Raw genomic sequence first — 20,126 nt, 5'->3', positions numbered from 1 at the left:
GTGAGTCACAGTGAGTCACAGTGAGTGACAGTGAGTCACAGTGAGTGACAGTGAGTAACAGTGAGAGAGTCACAGTGAGCCACAGTGAGTAACAGTGAGTCATAGTGAGTCACAGTGAGTGAGTCACAGTGAGTCACAGTGAGTGAGTGACAGTGAGTGAGTCACAGTGAGTGACAGTGAGTGACAGTGAGAGAGTCACAGTGACTGACAGTGAGTCACAGTGAGTGAGTCACAGTGAGAGACAGTGAGTGAGTCACAGTGAGTGACAGTGAGTGAGTCACAGTAAGTCACAGTGAGTGAGTCAGTGAGAGACAGTGAGTCACAGTGAGTGAGTGAGTGAAAGTGAGTGAGTGACAGTGAGTGACAGTGATTGACAGTGAGTCACAGTGAGTGAGTCACAGTGAGTCACAGTGAGTGACAGCGAGTCACAGTGACTGACAGTGAGTCACAGTGAGTGACAGTGAGTCACAGTCAGTGACAGTCACAGTGAGTGACAGTGACTCACTGTGACTCACTGTGACTGACAGTGAGTCAAAGTGAGTGACAGTGAGAGTCACAGTGACTTACAGTGAGTGACAGTGAGTGACAGTCAAAGTGAGAGTGACTCACTGTGAGTGACAGTGAGTCACAGTGAGTCACAGTGAGTGACAGTCACAGTGAGTCACAGTCACAGTGAGTCACAGTGAGTCACAGTCACAGTCACAGCGAGTGACAGTCACAGTGATTCACAGTGAGTGACAGTCACAGTGAGAGTCACAGTGAGTGACAGTCACAGCGATTCACAGTCACAGCGAGTCACAGTGAGTCACAGTCGCAGTGAGTGACAGTCACAGCGACTGACAGTCACAGTGAGTGACAGTCACAGCGACTGACAGTCACAGTGAGTGACAGTCACAGTGAGTGACAGTCACAGTGAGTCACAGTCACAGTGAGTCACAGCGACTGACAGTGACAGTAAGTGACAGTCACAGTGAGTCACAGTCACAGTGAGTGACAGTCACAGTCACAGTGAGTGACAGTCACAGTGAGTCACAGTGAGTCACAGTGACAGTGAGTCACAGTCACAGTGAGTGACAGTCACAGTGAGTCACAGTGAGTGACAGTGACAATGAGTCACAGTCACAGTGAGTCACAGTGAGTCAGTCACAGTGAGTCACAGTCACAGTGAGTCACAGTGAGTCACAGTCACAGTGAGTGAGAGCGGCAGTCTCCGCGCTGTTTGCGGGCCTCGCGTCCCCATGGCAACCAGGACGCCGAGTCCACCCGGGGTGGGGGCCGTGGTCTCCCGGGACCCCGGAGTGAGGAGGGCCCCGGCCTCCATTCCTGCCCAGGGCCCATTGAGCCGGCCACGAGGCTCGGACCGGGGCAGACGCGAGAGGGGTGAAGAGGGGGCAGCACGAGGGAGGGGGCGCCATGGGGCCCGCGGGCCGCGCATCCCTGCGGCGTCTCCTGGATCGCACCGAGGCCGCGCATCGCGCCGCGGTGGCGACCTTCACCCGGGGCCACCTCAACCCCGACCGCGTGCTCCGCGCGGCCCCGCCCGGGGCGGCCCCTGTCCGCCTCGGCTGGGCCTCGGCCCGGCCCGGGGCGGCCCCGCGCTCCCGCGGCGTCCGCGGGGCCCTCGGGGTCCGCGTGGATCAAGAGGCCCGGGTGGCAGCGATGACCGAGCGGCTGGCGTCTCTCACGCTCGGCGCGGGGGCCATGCGTGGCCTGACTCGGTAGGGGGTGGGGGGGGGGGAATGTCATCGACTCTGTCCCAGGCTCGATCCGCTGCTGGATTACGGCCTCCCTCAACGCCCGTACGAGTCGCGGTGGTTGTTGTGGCCATGCTTTGGTGGGGCACGCTGGGTGTGGTGGTGGTGGTGGTTGTTGTTGTTGTTGTTGGCTTGTTACTCCACCAGGTGGTGCTGTCGTTACACGGGCGATACACATTCCAAGTGCCCGACCGAGTCGACAAAAATGTATCCACATTGAGTCGGGAGGACTCTGTCAGGACCGGTGTGTGTGTGTTTTTTCTTCATTTTAAGATGTTTTCAGCCAATTAATGAGTTGTTTATACAATTAAGAGGAAAACTCGGAGGACCCGAAGCAAACCCACGGACAAAGTGCTATTCCAATCATAATCACATTTTTTGTTGCAATTTATTTTTTATTTTACCAACTAAGGCCCACTGAGCTATTTAGCTCTGTCCCAATAGCGACCATGCCACAACTGATAGCTCGGCGAAGTGACTAATCATGTGGATATTTATAGCAGCCAAATATTCTAAACGCGTGGCGTTGATTCTAAATGTGGAGGTAGAAAACCGGAGGACGCGGAGAAAAATCTACGCGACTACGAGGAGAGAGAGACACGCAAACTCCAAATATACAGCAGGCGTCAGGGTTGGAATATAACCCACGACCTCCTGTATACCAGGCGAGGTAGTTAACATCTCCTACCCACCGTGATGATGAGAGAGAGACACACAAACTCCAAATATACAGCAGGCGTCAGGTTCAGAATAGAACCCACGACCTCCTGTATACCAGGTGAGGTAGTTAACATCTCCTACCCACCGTGATGATGATGAGAGAGACACGAAAACTCCAAATATACAGCAGGCGTCAGGTTCAGAATAGAACCCACGACCTCCTGTATACCAGGAGAGGTAGTTAACATCTCCTAGCCACCGTGATGATGACGAGAGAGACACGAAAACTCCAAATATACAGCAGGCGCCAGGTTCAGAATAGAACCCACGACCTCCTGTATACCAGGTGAGGTAGTTAACATCTCCTAGCCACCGTGATGATGATGAGAGAGACACACAAACTCCAAATATACAGCAGGCGTCAGGGTCAGAATAGAACCCACGACCTCCTGTATATTAGGCGAGGTAGTTAACATCTCCTATCCACCGTGATGATGATGACAGAGACACACAAACTCCAAATATACAGCAGGCGTCAGGGTCAGAATAGAACCCACGACCTCCTGTAGACCAGGTGAGGTAGTTAACATCTCCTAGCCACCGTGATGATGACGAGAGAGACACGAAAACTCCAAATATACAGCAGGCGTCAGGGTCAGAATAGAACCCACGACCTCCTGTATATTAGGCGAGGTAGTTAACATCTCCTAGCCACCGTGATGATGATGAGAGAGACACACAAACTCCAAATACACAGCAGGCGTCACGGTTGGAATAGAACCCACGACCTCCTGTATATTAGGCGAGGTAGTTAACATCTCCTAGCCACCGTGATGATGATGAGAGAGACACACAAACTCCAAATACACAGCAGGCGTCACGGTTGGAATAGAACCCACGACCTCCTGTATATTAGGCGAGGTAGTTAACATCTCCTAGCCACTGTGGCGCCCTGCGATGGTGGCACTGCCCGGGAGCGATTTGCTCTTTTTCTCAAGATTGTCCCTGCATGGTGATGATGTTTGTAGAGTTCCAGTGGCACTTGAAGAAGTACCACTGGAACTCGTAGGTAGCTCTATGATATCCGCTTCCGTGGGCCACGAACACAATATTTTTTGTTCCATATTTTATTGCATCCTCTCCCTCCCCTCCACAATTTTTTTCCCGATCGTGCTGTCGACGCCCCGCTATCAGACAAGGAATCCATTCGGATAACTCGGTGTTCGAAAAGTTGCCGCAAGAAAGCTCCTGAGATGCCTCGTTGAAGTGACCTCTGGCTTTCATGTGGGAGGAAAGCGGGACAGCCGGAGAACAACCACCCGGCCTACGCGGGTGCAACACTTAATGCTTCGCACAGATGGATTTAAGAATGCTATCTCATTGGAACCGCGTAGCGCAGGCCCACAGCGTCTGGCGTCTCCGCAGAAGTCTCCCATCCAGGTGCGAGCCAGGCCCGACTCTCTGCCCACAGAGTCCGCAGTGAGAGCGGTCCGCCTGCGTCGCCCGTGGTCGACCCAGGCCAGGAGACGGCGGAGTCGGCCGACCGAGGGAGGCCCGGCGGCCGCGGCGGCGGCGGGGCGGAGCGGAGCCGCGAGAGCCTCGAGGGGGCCCGAGGAGAAGGGGCCCCAGGAGGGGCCCCACCCGAGTTGGTGCTGGGCGGGGTGACGTGGCGGGATCGGTACCGCTCCCTGCGGAAGGTTGACACCAATCTGTTCGGTATCCACCAACCCCCCCCACCCCACCACCACCCCACCACCACCACCTCCGATTAACACGGTTCACTACGTACGGTGCGAAAGAAGTTCAACATGCATACAGCACGCACCCCCTGCCTCCTCTTCCCTCTGCCCGACCCCTCAATGACCCCGGCGATTCGGCGGCAGTGATAAGCGTAAACAGCAAAGTAACGTCTCAAAAGCAGAGCTGGAGGCACGTTCAAAACGTCTTGTTAAATTGCAATTTTATATCCCTGTTCAAAACGCATCAACCCGGCGAATCGCTCGAGACGGGGGACACCTCGTCAGCCCACGCGTGCGACGTCGACTCGCGTCGCAAGGGTTGCGGGTTTCCACGAATGTGTTCGTGCTGACCGCCCCTCGCCCCTCGCTCCACAGGCGCCAGCGGGCGAGCGGTGGTGGCCAGGCCGGGTGCCGGACGGCGCAGGGCGCGACCCCTTGCGGTAAGGTCCCTGAACTCCTCGTTCATCTCTTCGTCAACGAAATGGATCGCGCTCGAGCAATGAATTATCGCGGCTCCTGGCTCCCTCTCGTCTCGTGATAAAACGATCGAGCCATCACGGTTTACCGCGTATTCTTGGACAGGGAAATTGAGTCTTGATTTGAAGCTTTCGTGACTGCAGGAATCCATACTGTGACTTTTACCGAAAGAACCAAAGAGTAGGGAAATTGAGTTTTCAGGTCCGTACGGCGTACAGCCGTTTCAATAACGGGCACATTTGTTTCGTCGATTTGTATTTCTCCCTCGTGATGGGGACTTTGTCGGATGAACGTTGAGATTTATACGGGGCACGGGGTGACCGACAAGGTCTGAACTGGTCTGTGACAAGGCGGGCAGCACTAACCACGCGGTGGCAGGTGTGCGAAACGTCTCGGCAACGATCCGCGTGCCGTTCAGCGAGAGGTTAATAATGATTTATTCGTGAGTACTTTGTGTGGATGCTTTTTTGTTGTTAAGGTAGCAACATTTGAACCGAGATTGATATCGGTTATTGTTTTTTATAGTAAGACGGGGAAAGCTGGGAGAACCCGGAGAAAACCCCACACAGAACAGTGTGAGAGTGAGAGAGAGAGAGGGAAAACATACAAACTCCAAGCAGAAAGGGGCCCGGGTCTGGAATTGAACTCGGGGAAAAAAACATTTTTTGCCGAGAGACGCGAGTTGCCCCACTGCAACGCCACGCTGCACACAAGCTAGGGGAGCGGGATGACCACGTGGGCAATCGTACAGATCGACGCAGAGTCCGTCGGAGGCACCGAGGGCTTCGGCTGAGAGAGAACGACAGAAAGCCAAGACTACTGGAGCAGAGAGCACGTGGAGTAGGGTGAGATGAGAGGTAGGAGAGTGAGACGAGAGGTACCAGAGTGCGTGGAGGGGAGTAGAGTGAGATGAGAGGGGAGAGGTAGGAGAGTGCGTGGAGGGGAGTAGAGTGAGATGAGAGGGGAGAGGTAGGAGAGTGCGTGGAGGTGAGTAGAGTGAGATGAGAGAGGGAGGAGAGTGAGTGGAGGGGAGTGGAGTGAGATGAGAGGGGAGAGGTAGGAGAGTGCGTGGAGGGGAGTAGAGTGAGATGAGAGGGGAGAGGCAGGAGAGTGAATGGAGGGGAGTAGAGTGAGGGGGAGAGAGGTGGGTAGAGACGAGTCCATGGAGAATCTTGAATCGGGGGATGGAGTGCGATCTTGAAACTGATTTAGGATCGGATCGTGAGCCGGAGAAGGGATCGGAGTCGCTGACACGTGGACCCCTCCTCCTCCTCCCCCCGCACCCCTACAGGCGGCACCGGGCGCCGGTGCCACGGCCCGGCCGAGCTGGCGGCGCCTGCAGGAGCGGCGGAGTGCCCTGCAGGCGGTGGTGCACCACTCGACCGCCCTCGGACACATCATTGGAGACATCATGGTGAGCTGTCACCCCTATAGCTACTACTGTCAGCACAGACACCCCTATAGCTACTACTGTCAGCACAGTCACCCCTATAGCTACTACTGTCAGCACAGTCACCCCTATAGCTACTACTGTCAGCACAGACACCCCTATAGCTACTACTGTCAGCACAGTCACCCCTACAGCTACTACTGTCAGCACAGACACCCCTATAGCTACTACTGTCAGCACAGTCACCCCTACAGCTACTACTGTCAGCACAGACACCCCTATAGCTACTACTGTCAGCACAGACACCCCTATAGCTACTACTGTCAGCACAGACACCCCTATAGCTACTACTGTCAGCACAGTCACCCCTATAGCTACTACTGTCAGCACAGTCGCCCCTATAGCTACTACTGTCAGCACAGTCGCCCCTACAGCTACTACTGTCAGCACAGTCACCCCTACAGCTACTACTGTCAGCACAGACACCCCTATAGCTACTACTGTCAGCACAGACACCCCTATAGCTACTACTGTCAGCACAGACACCCCTATAGCTACTACTGTCAGCACAGTCACCCCTATAGCTACTACTGTCAGCATAGTCACCCCTATAGCTACTACTGTCAGCACAGACACCCCTATAGCTACTACTGTCAGCACAGTCACCCCTATAGCTACTACTGTCAGCACAGACACCCCTATAGCTACTACTGTCAGCACAGTCACCCCTATAGCTACTACTGTCAGCACAGTCACCCCTATAGCTACTACTGTCAGCACAGACACCCCTATAGCTACTACTGTCAGCACAGTCACCCCTATAGCTACTACTGTCAGCACAGACACCCCTATAGCTACTACTGTCAGCACAGTCACCCCTATAGCTACTACTGTCAGCACAGTCGCCCCTACAGCTACTACTGTCAGCACAGTCGCTCCTACAGCTACTACTGTCAGCACAGTCACCCCTACAGCTACTACTGTCAGTACAGTCACCCCTATAGCTACTACTGTCAGCACAGTCGCCCCTACAGCTACTACTGTCAGCACAGTCACCCCTATAGCTACTACTGTCAGCACAGTCGCCCCTATAGCTACTACTGTCAGCACAGTCACCCTTATAGCTACTACTGTCAGCACAGTCACCCCTACAGCTACTACTGTCAGCACAGTCACCCTTATAGCTACTACTGTCAGCACAGTCACCCCTATAGCTATTACTGTCAGCACAGTCACCCCTATAGCTACTACTGTCAGCACAGTCGCCCCTATAGCTACTACTGTCAGCACAGTCGCCCCTATAGCTACTACTGTCAGCACAGTCGCCCCTATAGCTACTACTGCCAGCACAGTCGCCCCTATAGCTACTACTGTCAGCACAGTCGCCCCTATATCTACTACTGTCAGCACAGTCACCCCTAAAGCTACTATGTCAGCACAGTCACCCCTATAGCTACTACTGTCAGAACAGTCGCCCCTATAGCTACTACTGTCAGCACAGTCACCCTTATAGCTACTACTGCCAGCACAGTCGCCCCTATAGCTACTACTGCCAGCACAGTCGCCCCTATAGCTACTACTGTCAGTACAGTCACCCCTACAGCTACTACTGTCAGCACAGTCACCCTTATAGCTACTACTGTCAGCACAGTCACCCCTATAGCTACTACTGTCAGCACAGTCACCCCTATAGCTACTACTGTCAGCACAGTCGCCCCTATAGCTACTACTGTCAGCACAGTCGCCCCTATAGCTACTACTGTCAGCACAGTCGCCCCTAAATTTGCCATATATGAAGAAAAAAATAACAACCCAATTAAATTGCTCAATCGAAAATAATATTTAAACTATTTTCTTCTTTGGTTCTTTCGGTGAAGTCACGTAGAATGAGAATAAAATAATAAATTTATAAAATAAAATAACACAATAATATTCTCACGACGTTTCGGCCACAGACAGTCTCGTCCCTTCACCTGATGAAGGCCGCTTGTGTTGTGTTATTTTATTTTATCAATTTATTATTTTATTCTCATTCTACGTGACTTTACCGAAAGAACCAAAGAAGATGAATCCTTGCAGTCACGAAAGCTTTAAATCGAAATATTTTCTTTTTTTATATTCTTTGGGTCTTTCGGTAAAGTCACGTGTAGATACGTTCGAAACATAACCAGGCAAGGCCCCACTGAGCTATGTAGATCTTTTTCAGAAGCGACCTGGCCACAAATGATAGCTAATCGAAGTGGACTATCGTCACGTGGAAATTCATAGCAGCCAAGCACTCTAAACGCACCATGTTGATTCTAAACGTGGAGGCAAAAACCGGAGAAAAATTCCATGCACATAGCCACGCGTGCCTTAATAGGTGCTCGCAAACAGCGCTTGCACCCCGCGTCTTTTGAGAGCCGCTATCTTAAACGGAGGCGCGGATATATGATGATGCAGTGTCACGGAAAATGTCGGGGTAGAGATGAGGGGGAAGAGATGGTGTGGCCGGACAAAGCCCGAGCAACAGAATCGTCACGCCGGTTCTCATTCGGAAACGAACACACCAACTTGGGGAGTTGAGTCCTTATCGATGAACATGGTTGGCTACGTACGGTGCGAAAGAAGTTCAACAACATACGTACATCAGTCCGTTGAAGGCCGTACGGCAGCCCTTTGTGTGTTTGTGAGTGTGTCTGTGTGTTTGTCTCTGTGTGTGTGTGTCTCTGTGGTTGTGTCTGTGTGTGTCTCTGTGTGTGTGTCTGTGTGTGTGTCTGTGTGTTTGTCTGTGTGTGTGTGTGTCTCTGTGGTTGTGTCTGTGTGTGTCTCTGTGTGTGTTTGTGTGTTTGTCTCTGTGTGTGAGTGTGTCTGTGTGTTTGTGTGTCTCTGTGTGTGTGTGTCTCTGTGTGTGTGTCTGTGTGTGTCTGTGTGTTTGTCTCTGTGTGTTTGTCTCTGTGTGTGAGTGTGTCTGTGTGTTTTTGTGTCTCTGTGTGTGTGTCTGTGTGTTTGTCTCTCTGTGTTTGTCTCTGTGTGTGAGTGTGTCTGTGTGTTTTTGTGTCTCTGTGTTTGTGTGCCTCTGTGTGTGAGTGTGTCTGTGTGTCTGTGTGTTTGTGTGTCTCTATGTGTTTGTCTGTATGTGTGTGTCTCTGTGTGTGTGTCTGTGTGTGTCTGTGTGTTTGTCTCTGTGTGTTTGTCTCTGTGTGAGTGTGTCTGTGTGTTTTTGTGTATCTGTGTGTGTCTGTGTGTTTGTCTCTGTGTGTGAGTGTGTCTGTGTGTCTGTGTGTTTGTGTGTCTCTGTGTGTGTGTCTGTGTGTGAGTGTGTCTGTGTGTTTGTGTGTCTCTGTGTGTGTGTCTGTATGTGTGTGTCTCTGTGTGTGTGTCTGTGTGTGTATCTGTGTGTTTGTCTTTGTGTGTGAGTGTGTCTGTGTGTTTGTGTGTCTCTGTGTGTGTGTCTGTGTGTTTGTCTTTGTGTGTGAGTGTGTCTGTGTGTTTTTGTGTCTCTGTGTGTGTGTTTGTGTGTCTCTGTGTGTGTCTGTGTGTTTGTCTCTGTGTGTGTGTGTGTTTCTGTGTTTGTGTGTCTCTGTGTGTGAGTGTGTCTGTTTGTGTGTCCCTGTGTGTCTGTGTGTTTGTCTGTGTGTGTATCTGTGTGTTTGTCTTTGTGTGTGAGTGTGTCTGTGTGTCTGTGTGTTTGTGTGTCTCTGTGTGTGTGTCTGTATGTGTGTGTCTCTGTGTGTGTCTGTGTGTGTCTCTGTGTGTGTGTCTGTGTGTGTATCTGTGTGTTTGTCTTTGTGTGTGAGTGTGTCTGTGTGTTTTTGTGTCTGTGTGTGTGTGTTTGTGTGTCTCTGTGTGTGTCTGTGTGTTTGTCTCTGTGTGTGAGTGTGTCTGTGTGTTTGTGTCTCTGTGTGTGTCTCTATGTTTGTATCTCTGTGTGTGAGTGTGTCTGTTTGTGTGTCCCTGTGTGTCTGTGTGTTTGTCTGTGTCACTGTGTGTGTATCTGTGTGTCACTGTGTGTGTCACTGTGTGTGTCACTGTGTGTGTGTCACTGTGTGTGTATCTGTGTATGTCACTGTGTGTGTGCGTGTGTCACTGTGTTTGTGTGTGATGGGGCAGTTGTGGAGAGAGTGGAGAGCTTCCCATACCTGGGCAGTGTGCTTATGACCGGCTGCAGTTTAACAGCAGAGGTCTCACTCCGAATCAGTCGAGCAGCAATATCTTTTCATCGGTTGCGTAACGCTGTGTGGAAGCTACCTGGTCTGTCGCTCTGCACTAAGCTTCAGGTCTTCTCGGCCACGGTTATTCCCTCCCTTCTCTACGCTTGCGAAACGTGGACCCCCTTAATGGAACATTTTCGCCGGTTGGAAACATCTAGGCTGGCCTGCCTACGATCCGTCCTGGGGTTAACCAGGCTGGATTGTGTGAGGAGCTCACAAATCCTTGAAAGATCTGGGCAAAGTCCCATCCGTGAGCTCCTCCGGCGGGCACGGCTGCGTTGGCTGGGTCATGTAGCCCGCATGCCCAGCCACCGCATGCCGAAACAGCTTTTGTTCGGCCGGATCGAGGGGGCTAGACGGGCGTGGCACGGGCTAGAGAAGAGATGGAGTGATGTGGTACAGGAGGACGTGGAGCTGAGTGGACTTGCCGATGACTGGTACCAGCGGTGTCAAGATCGGCCTCTGTGGAGGAGGCTCGTGAAGGACGCTACTGGGCAGTTGGAGGCAGTCGCCCTCCAACAACAACGGAGGGCGGAGGAGCGACGCTCACAACAACGAGCGGAGCGCCAGGTGGCTAAAGCACAGCAGGTTGGCACGTCAGTCATCTCAGTCAGTCGACCCGTGGCACTTGGGTCTGCCCCATGACCTCCTGCCAGCGGGCGTTCGACACTTCACGCGGCCTCAAGGTGCACATGGCCTGGCACAAGCGTCGTGGTGACGTCACCGCCACTTAGTGGCTAATGGCGGTTGTTGTGTGTCAGTGTCTGCGTCTGTGTCACTGTGTGTATCTGTGCCACTGTGTGTGTCACTATCTGCGTGTGTTTCACAGTGTGTGTGTGTGATCGTGCTGCATGGGCGTCAGTGCTCGTTACGGGAGCCATGGGCCGTGCCCCCCCCCCCCGGGTTCCACTCATCCTGCCCCCCCCCCGACTCCGCCCCCCCTCTTCCCCCAGAGAGAATACGATGAGTACCTCGCGGTGCTGATGGACGCGCATCAAGGCGTCGAATACGAGGTGGGTAGAAGGCAAAGGTGCAGACCGGCAAGTGCTCACTCGCACACCCCGCCCCCCCCCCCGAAGGAGTTCTAGAGAGCTCGAGGGGTATTTGGTCTTCTCTTCCACGCTGGCCAGACAGCTCGGAAGAGGTGGGAGTCTCACCACATTGTCCGGCGGGCTTAGCTGCGGTGGCACCCATTGTGTATGAACTGCTGGGTGGGTAGAGGCGGTGCGGGTGGGAGGGTCGGGGGCTGGAGATTAATTTAAGGAACTCCTCTGGTTGACTCCGACGAGACGATGAAGCCCGAGGTCACTTGCAGAAGGCTTCGTGTTGGAGGCTTGGCAGAGATGACCCGGAGGTCAGAGGTAGCTCTCTGATATCCCCTTCTGTGGGGCTCCGTTCTCTGTTCGCGACGAGTCGCACTGCTGCTCGAGAGATTTCCGAAGGGATTCCTCGTCTCATGATGGGGCAGACGACGCAGTAAAGAAAATCTAGAACAAATCATTCGGAGCAATGCGACCCTGCGTGTTGCAGAGCAGCCCACGGAAGCAGGTATCACAGAGCTACCTCCGAGATCCCTTGTTCAATTGACACTCTGGGTTCATGTGGAAGAGCGCAGAGAGGACCCGGAGGTCAGAGGTAGCTCTCTGATATCCCCTTCCGTGGGGCTCCGTTCTCTAACAACACGGAAGGGGTCCCGGCCATCGGACAGGAAAGTAAAAACACTGGAACGGAACGGGCGTCTCTCTGGATTTTAAGTCACGAGTGTGACCACATCGCCATCTGGTGGAGACAGAGAAACACGCCGTCTTAGTCGCATGCCTGTTCAGGTTATCAGGTGCGCGCCGTGGTGGCAAGTTGTTAACTGCCTCGCTTGGTACACAGGAGGTCGTGGGTTCGATCTCGACCCTGACGCCTGCTGCTGTATATTTAGAGTTTGCGTGTCTCTCTCTCTTATCATCATCACGGTGGCTAGGAGATGCTAACTACCTCGCCTGGTATACAGGAGGTCGTGGGTTCGGTCCCGGCCCTGACGCCTGCTGCTGTATATTTGGAGTTTGCGTGTCTCTCTCTCATCATCATCACGGTAGCTAGGAGATGTTAACTACCTCGCCTGGTATACAGGAGGTCATGGGTTCGGTCCCGACCCTGACGCCTGCTGCTGTATATTTGGAGTTTGCGTGTCTCTCCCCATGGTCGCGTGGATTTTTCTCCGGGTCCTCTGGTTTTTCCCTCCGCGTTTAGAATCAGCAACACGCGTTTAGGGTGTTTGCCTGCGACACGTTTCCACGTGACAATATGGGCGATAATTTTTTTGCCAGGTCTCTTCTGAAAAAACAGCTGCATAGCTCAGTGAGCCTTGCCTGGTAAAATAAAAAATAGTTTATTGATTAACCGCGAATAACCCAACCAATAATAGGTACGGCATATTCTAAGATTAACACGATCCATTGTAACTTATCTGACTACGTTAACCCCCCTCTGGTCTTCGCAGGTGATTGGCTGAAAGTGATGACATCACCTTTACTCCCCTATGTAAGAGCGAAGCAGGAAGTCTTCTTGACAATTCTGGCTGTCGCCTGACGAAGCTGGTTGTTATCATCAGCAGCGAAACGTCACAGTGCTCGAATTGTAAATGTTGTGGGGTTACTCTCCAACACACAAGCGGTGTGCTGAAGTAGGGTAGCTACTTGCCACGTTTTATTTACGCGGCAAACCTTGCTACTACTTCACTGTGTCGGGTGGTGGTGGGTTAACGACACATTGATCTTTCCGCGATATAACCCAAAAACCTTTATTGTGAATAATGTTGGTCGCGAAAGCCTGCTACTACTACTACTACTACGCGCTAAACTGAGCTGTGTATAATTACAACAGCCACCACCACCACCGCCACATCAACATCTCCAGGGGACACAGGCGACCTGCATCACGAACCACAGCGAGTCCTCGTTCCACGCGGTAGTCGTAGCAGGCGCCTTCATCAGAAGTGCCGCGTTCAGCGAAGATGATTTCCCCCGTGATGTTGTTTGGCCAACACCGGTTAAAACCGCGTGGTATTATTTTATTTGCTTGCCATGGGGGGGGGGGGGGGGGGGAGGAAACCCCACGCAAGAACCGGCCGGGCAAAACTCGCAAACTCAAACTGAGAAAAGCGGCGGCCGAGTCGGGAATGGAACCCAAGGCCCCGTGAGGTTGCGAGGTGCGGGGGTGCCAGCGCCGCTGTTCAACTTTGCCTCCCGTGGCGGCCAAATGATGATCGTCGTTCGTGATTATGTGGAAGAATACTGGTGAGAATAATAGCGCACGGAGGGGGAGATTTTTAGACGGCAACTCTCCTGCCTCTCGCCCCCCCCCCCCACAGGCTCTCATGGCTCAGCTGCGCTGCGTCGGCGAGGGGCAAGACGCGGAGTTGCGGGGGGCCGAGCGGGAGCTGTGGGACCTCGAGACGCAGGCCAGGGCCGCACTGACGCGGAACGAGCGGTGGGAGAGACGCGGCGAGGGGTGGGGGGCTACGTGTGCGTGGGCAGGGGGCGCCGTGTGGGTGGGGGGCTACGTGTGCGTGGGTGGGGCTTCATCATCATCACGGGCATCATCACTTTCATCGTCATCATCATCATCACTGTCGTCATCACCGTCATCATTTTATGTCATTGTCATCATCGCCCCTGGTCATGCGGATGAGGTCAGGGTGCGTGACTTCTGGTCGAATGGATGAGGTCACGATGACCCCACGCCTGGGACCCCCCCCCCCCTTTCCTTGTGCCACAGACTTCGCGTTCAGCTGCGGGAACAGGACAGGGAGCCACCGACTGCGGAGACTCCGGTTCTCACCCCGGGTGTGTGTGTGTGTACACCCTGTGTGTGTGTGTACACCCTGTGTGTGTGTGTACACCCTGTGTGTGTGTGTACACCCTGTGTGTACACCCTGTGTGTGTGTGTACACCCTGTGTGTACACCCTGTGCGTGTGTACACCCTGTGTGTGTGTGTACACCCTGTGTGTGTGTGTGTACACCCTGTGTGTGTGTGTGTACACCCTGTGTGTGTGTGTACACCCTGTGTGTGTGTGTACACCCTGTGTGTACACCCTGTGTGTACACCCTGTGTGTGTGTGTGTACACCCTGTGTGTGTGTGTGTACACCCTGTGTGTGTGTGTGTACACCCTGTGTGTGTGTGTACACCCTGTGTGTGTGTGTGTGTACACCCTGTGTGTGTGTGTGTACACCCTGTGTGTGTGTGTACACCCTGTGTGTGTGTACACCCTGTGTGTGTGTGTACACCCTGTGTGTGTGTGTATATATACCCTGTGTGTGTGTGTACACCCTGTGTGTGTACACCTTGTGTGTGTATACCCTGTGTGTGTGTACACCCTGTGTGTGTGTATATACCCTGTGTGTGTGTGTACACCCTGTGTGTGTGTACACCCTGTGTGTGTACACCCTGTGTGTGTGTACACCCTGTGTGTGCGTGCGTGCACACAATGTCTATGTACGCTCTACATACACATAGTGTGTACACACGATGTATGTAGAGCGTGTATGGGGATTGTTTCTTCTCTCCTGTTCTGCATTGGATTCTTCTGGGTTTTCCAGATTACTCCCACGACTAAACACACATACACAGCAGGGAGTGAGACAGACACTGCAGGGAGTGAGACACTGCAGGGCGTGAGACACTGCAGGGAGTGAGACACTGCAGGGAGTGAGACAGACACTGCAGGGCGTGAGACACTGCAGGGAGTGAGACACTGCAGGGAGTGAGACAGTCACTGCAGGTCGTGAGACACTGCAGGGCGTGAGACACAGCAGGTCGTGAGACACTGCAGGGAGTGAGACAGACACTGCAGGGCGTGAGACACTGCAGGGAGTGAGACACTGCAGGGAGTGAGACACTGCAGGGCGTGAGACACTGCAGGGAGTGAGACACTGCAGGGAGTGAGACACAGCAGGGTGTGAGACACTGCAGGGAGTGAGACACTGCAGGGTGTGAGACAGACACTGCAGGGTGTGAGACACTGCAGGGCGTGAGACACAGCAGGGCGTGAGACACTGCAGGGAGTGAGACACTGCAGGGCGTGAGACACTGCAGGGAGTGAGACACTGCAGGGAGTGAGACAGACACAGCAGGGAGTGAGACACAGCAGGGAGTGAGAAAGACACTGCAGGGCGTGAGACAGACACTGCAGGGAGTGAGAGAGACACTGCAGGGCGTGAGACAGACACTGCAGGGAGTGAGACACTGCAGGGAGTGAGACACTGCAGGGAGTGAGACACTGCAGGGCGTGAGACACTGCAGGGTGTGAGACAGACACTGCAGGGAGTGAGGCACTGCAGGGCGTGAGACACTGCAGGGAGTGAGACACTGCAGGGCGTGAGACAGACACTGCAGGGTGTGAGACACAGCAGGGCGTGAGACACTGCAGGGAGTGAGACACTGCAGGGCGTGAGACACTGCAGGGAGTGAGACACTGCAGGGAGTGAGACAGACACAGCAGGGAGTGAGACACAGCAGGGAGTGAGAAAGACACTGCAGGGCGTGAGACAGACACTGCAGGGAGTGAGACAGACACTGCAGGGCGTGAGACAGACACTGCAGGGAGTGAGACACTGCAGGGAGTGAGACACTGCAGGGCGTGAGACAGACACTGCAGGGAGTGAGACACTGCAGGGAGTGAGACACTGCAGGGAGTGAGACACTGCAGGGCGTGAGACACTGCAGGGTGTGAGACACTGCAGGGCGTGAGACACTGCATGGAGTGAAACAGACACTGCAGGGAGTGAGACACTGCAGGGAGTGAGACACTGCAGGGAGTGAGACACTGCAGGGCGTGAGACACTGCAGGGAGTGAGACAGACAATGCAGGGAGTGAGATACTGCAGGGCGTGAGACACTGCAGGGCGTGAGACACTGCAGGGCGTGAGACAGACACTGCAGGGAGTGAGACACTGCAGGGAGTGAGACACTGCATGGCGTGAGACACTGCAGGGAGTGAGACACTGCAGGGAGACCCTGCAGGGAGTGAGACAGACACTGCAGGGTGTGAGACACTGCAGGGGAGTGAGACACTGCAGGGAGTGAGACACTGCAGGGTGTGAGACACTGCAGGGAGTGAGACACTGCAGGGCGTGAGACAGACACTGCAGGGAGTGAGACACTGCAGGGAGACACTGCAGGGAGTGAGACACTGCAGGGCGTGAGACAGACACTGCAGGGAGTGAGACACAGCAAGGTGGTGAGACAAATACAGCAGGGAGTGCAGGTCAGAGGACTGCTGTTAATAAAGGTGCCACTGTGCACGCGTTGGTGAATTTCTTTCGCACCGTAGTATGCCATCTGTGCTAATTGGCGGTGCTATTAGCACGGTTACATTGTAGCCGCTATTGGCCAAAGCGTTGCAATGCTGCAAAATCACCGGCATATTGCAGCGGCAGCAGCATCTCCCCCCCCCCCCCTCTTCCCTCCTCGCGCAAACGCAAGGCAGGACCCTCTTGAAAAGGAGTCGTGAGACTCCTGGGTGAAAAGCGCCGTCATTAACGACGACACGAATAATGCACCGCACACCCTCAGCGTGTGCCCGCAGCCTGCGTCACTCTGCAGCACGGGCTGCTGATGAGTTCACCCTCTACCCCCAAAACACAGAGCCCCCTCCCCAACCCCCACGGACCCCCGTGCCCCCCCGGGCCCCGTCGGCGGCGTCCCGCGTGCGGACCCTGCACGCGGAGCTGGCGGACGCGACGCTGGCGCTGGGCGGCGTGAGGGCTCGGCGCCAGCAGCAGCTGGTGCCCAGCACGGAGACCCAGCTCCTGGGGCAGAGAGTGCGCGACATGCGGGTGAGCCAGTGAGTCTGTGTGACACGGCGCCGCGTGGGGCAGCTGTGGAGAGAGTGGAGAGTTCCCCACGCCTGGGCAGTGTGCTCGTGACCGGCTCCGGATTGACAGCAGAGGTCTCACTACCGAATCAGTCGAGCGGCAATATCTTTTCATCGGTTGCGTAACGCTGTGTGGAAGCTACCTGGTCTGTCGCTCCGCACGAAGCTTCAGGTCTTCTCGGCTACAGTCATGCGCTCCCTTCTCTATGCTTGCGAAACGTGGACACCCCTAATGGAACATCTTCGCTGGTTAGAGAAACTTTTAGGCTGGCCTTCCTACGATCCATCTTGGGTTTAACCAGGCTGGATTGTGTGAGAAGCTTACAAATCCTTCAAAGCTCTGGACAAAGTCCCATCGATGAGCTCCTCTGGCAGGCAAGGCTGCGTTGGCTGGTCATGTAGTCCACATGCCCAGCCACCGCATGCCGAAACAGCTTTCGTTCGGCCGGATAGACGGGCACGGCACGGGCTTGAGAAGAGATGGAGTGATGTGGTACAGGAGGATGTGAAGCTGAGTGGACTTGCCGATGACCGGTACCAGCGGTGTCAAAATCGGCCTCTATGGATGAGGCTCGTGAAGGACGCTACTGGGCAGTTGGAGGCAGTCGCCCTCCAACAACAGAGAACGGGAGGAGCGACGCTCACAACAAACGAGCGGAGCACCGGGTGGCTAAATCACAGCAAGTTGGCATAGTAGGGGCACAGGTGGTGCATCAGCCAGTCATCTCAATCAGTCGACCAGTGGTACCTGGGTCTACCCCGTGATCTCCTGCCAGCGGGCATTCGACACTTCACGTGGCCTTAACGTGCACATTGCCTGGCACACTTAGTGGCGAATGGCGGTTGTTGTTGTTGTGCGACACACATGTGGTGAGTGTGTGTGACACCACAGCTGGTGTCACATGTGATTGTGATGCGATTGTAATGCCACTGTGCGATTGTCGGGGCTTAGCCCATCAACTGTGGTTGGGGCCAACACCCGGATTGGCTGGCCTAGCCACGGATTGGCTGGCCTAGCCACGGATTGGCTGGCCTAGCCACGGATTGGCTGGCCTAGCCACGGATTGCTGGCCTAGCCACGGATTGGCTGGCCTAGCCACGGATTGGCTGGCCTAGCCACGGGATTGGCTGGCCTAGCCATGGATTGGCTGGTCGAGCCACGCGGCCACCTCCTGACGTCATTTTAACATCGCTGTGAAACGTCCTGGTTCCTCCACCGGTCGCTGGAACTGGGTCGTCGGGTGACGTCGCGACCTTGGGGCACGTCGCGACCTTGGGTCTCGTCGTGACCTTGAGCGAATGGGTTCAAGTCCGTCGTTGTCTGCGTGTTTAAATCGCGCTGTACTTGCGCCGCAGGTGGAGGCAGCCAGACTGGCGCGGTCCACGCAGCGCCTGGACAAATCGGCTCAGGTGAGCTCAGGCGAGCCCACACTTTGTGACTCTTGCGAGTTGGCGGTCTCGGTGATGATTATTATTCCGCTTGCTTACGCACGAAAGACTCCCGTCTCTTCGGGACTCTTCTTCGGGAGGGTCCTGTCAGGTCTCAGCCGTCGGGCGCCCCGCGACCACTTGCCAAGCGCTTCCTCAATAATTGACAAATGTGCGATTTTAGAAAATTTGTCAAACTTTGGACCGTGGCGCCGGCACAGAGGCGGCCGCGTCTTCTCGGAACGACGTCACAAATGATTTTGCGTCCACTGTCGGTAAAGCTGGCGCGCGAAGTAGAAGTATTCAACGGTTAAAACGCACACCGCTGGCAGCGTGGCGGGTTGGAACCGCGTTCCTCTTCGACAACAAGCAGCGAACGCTGGGCCGCAACAACGCCCAGCTCAGGAAATAAGTTCGGCAAAAAAAAAATCGGAGGGCGCACGGGAGGATGCGTCCTTTGCCTTGTGCTCGGGGGGGGGGGGGGGGGCGGCGGGGCGAGAGGTCATGGCAAGACAGGATAGGCCGTGCGGAAGTCCGCAAGGGAACGTGGCAGGGCGAGACGCCCGTGTGCAGGGTGAGGGCCTATTGCCCGGGCAGGCGGCTGTGGAGGGGTCCCCGCGAGCCTGGCGACCGACGGAAAGAGAGAACCTCAGAGCGGATGGTGGGAGCCTGAGGGCAGAACCGTGGGTGTCTGGGTTCTCAACGAGTCTGTGGGTCGCCGAGTGTCTCCGTGTTACTCTACAGGTCTCTGTGTGAGTCTATGCCAGGGGTCGGCAACGAAAATAACAATGAGACATTTTTTCGGATTTGCCAAAGGGGCCGCGATGCCACGCGAACACGAGACGGTGGTGGTCCTTAATAAACAACGTCACGAAGCAGTCGAGAAAGAGGCGCAAGCGGTAGCGGAGCCGCAGGTTGCCGACCCCTGGTCTATGCATCTCTTTGTAAGTATGGGTCTTGGCGAGTCCGTGGGCCTCTCTGTGGTGAGTCTTGGGTCTCTGTGAGCCTCAGAGCAGAGGGTGGGAGACTGTCAGGGCAGATATTGGATGTCTCGTCTCTGCCGTGCGGCGGTAGCTGTGGGATCTGGAAGCGGGGGGGGGGGGGAGAGACGGTGGAGGTATCGAGGTGGTGGTGGCGGCATCAGCGGCTTCGGCCGCGATGACTTCTCGATGTACGTGTGTACGTTGAACTTCTTTCGCGCCATACGTAGCCAACCGTGCTAATCGGAGGTGCGGGTGGAAGGCCAGCAAACTAAACACGAAGCAGTTCTCAAGACGCGAGTTTTCAATCGAGATGTCGAGAGGTCGTGATGGTCACACAGAGCAGTGATCATGAACTCCCTGCTCTTGGCGCGCAGAAACAGGAGCGGGAACTCCTCCGCATCCTGGCTCGATACAAGATCCCACCAGAAGCACAGGGGTACGACGCCCACACTGCAGACTCACTCGCACGTAGACTCGCCCGACACTCGCTCGCACGCGCGTAGATTGACCCCAACACTCGCTCGCACGCACATTCACCCCAGCACTCGCTCGGACACATGTACTCGCCCAACACTCGCACGCACGTAGACTCACCCAACACTCGCACGCACGTAGACTCACCCAACACTCGCACG

At 54.8% G+C, this 20,126-nt stretch overlaps 1 protein-coding gene across 1 annotated transcript in view; it reads left to right on the top strand.

Annotated features, from left to right (window-relative positions):
- The first annotated feature begins 62 nt into the window (after positions 1-62).
- C51H6orf118 (chromosome 51 C6orf118 homolog) overlaps positions 63-20,126 on the top strand; it is a 24,251-nt gene continuing 4,187 nt past the window's right edge. Inside the window, exons 1-10 of the mRNA XM_032973495.2 lie at positions 63-1,718; positions 3,886-4,130; positions 4,529-4,593; positions 5,922-6,044; positions 11,167-11,226; positions 13,575-13,693; positions 13,982-14,049; positions 16,852-17,042; positions 18,437-18,490; positions 19,866-19,927. Coding sequence (XP_032829386.1) covers positions 1,414-1,718; positions 3,886-4,130; positions 4,529-4,593; positions 5,922-6,044; positions 11,167-11,226; positions 13,575-13,693; positions 13,982-14,049; positions 16,852-17,042; positions 18,437-18,490; positions 19,866-19,927 — 1,292 coding nt within the window. The 5' untranslated portion in view covers positions 63-1,413. The remainder of the gene's footprint in view (positions 1,719-3,885; positions 4,131-4,528; positions 4,594-5,921; positions 6,045-11,166; positions 11,227-13,574; positions 13,694-13,981; positions 14,050-16,851; positions 17,043-18,436; positions 18,491-19,865; positions 19,928-20,126) is intronic.

This window comes from Petromyzon marinus, chromosome 51, assembly GCF_048934315.1.
Source record: "Petromyzon marinus isolate PM22_M1 ecotype Great Lakes invasive population chromosome 51, UKy_Petmar_22M1.pri1.0, whole genome shotgun sequence".
Lineage (NCBI taxonomy): Eukaryota > Metazoa > Chordata > Hyperoartia > Petromyzontiformes > Petromyzontidae > Petromyzon > Petromyzon marinus.
The sequence above is the reverse complement of the archived record's forward strand: the minus strand, read 5'-3'. Positions and strand labels throughout refer to the sequence as shown.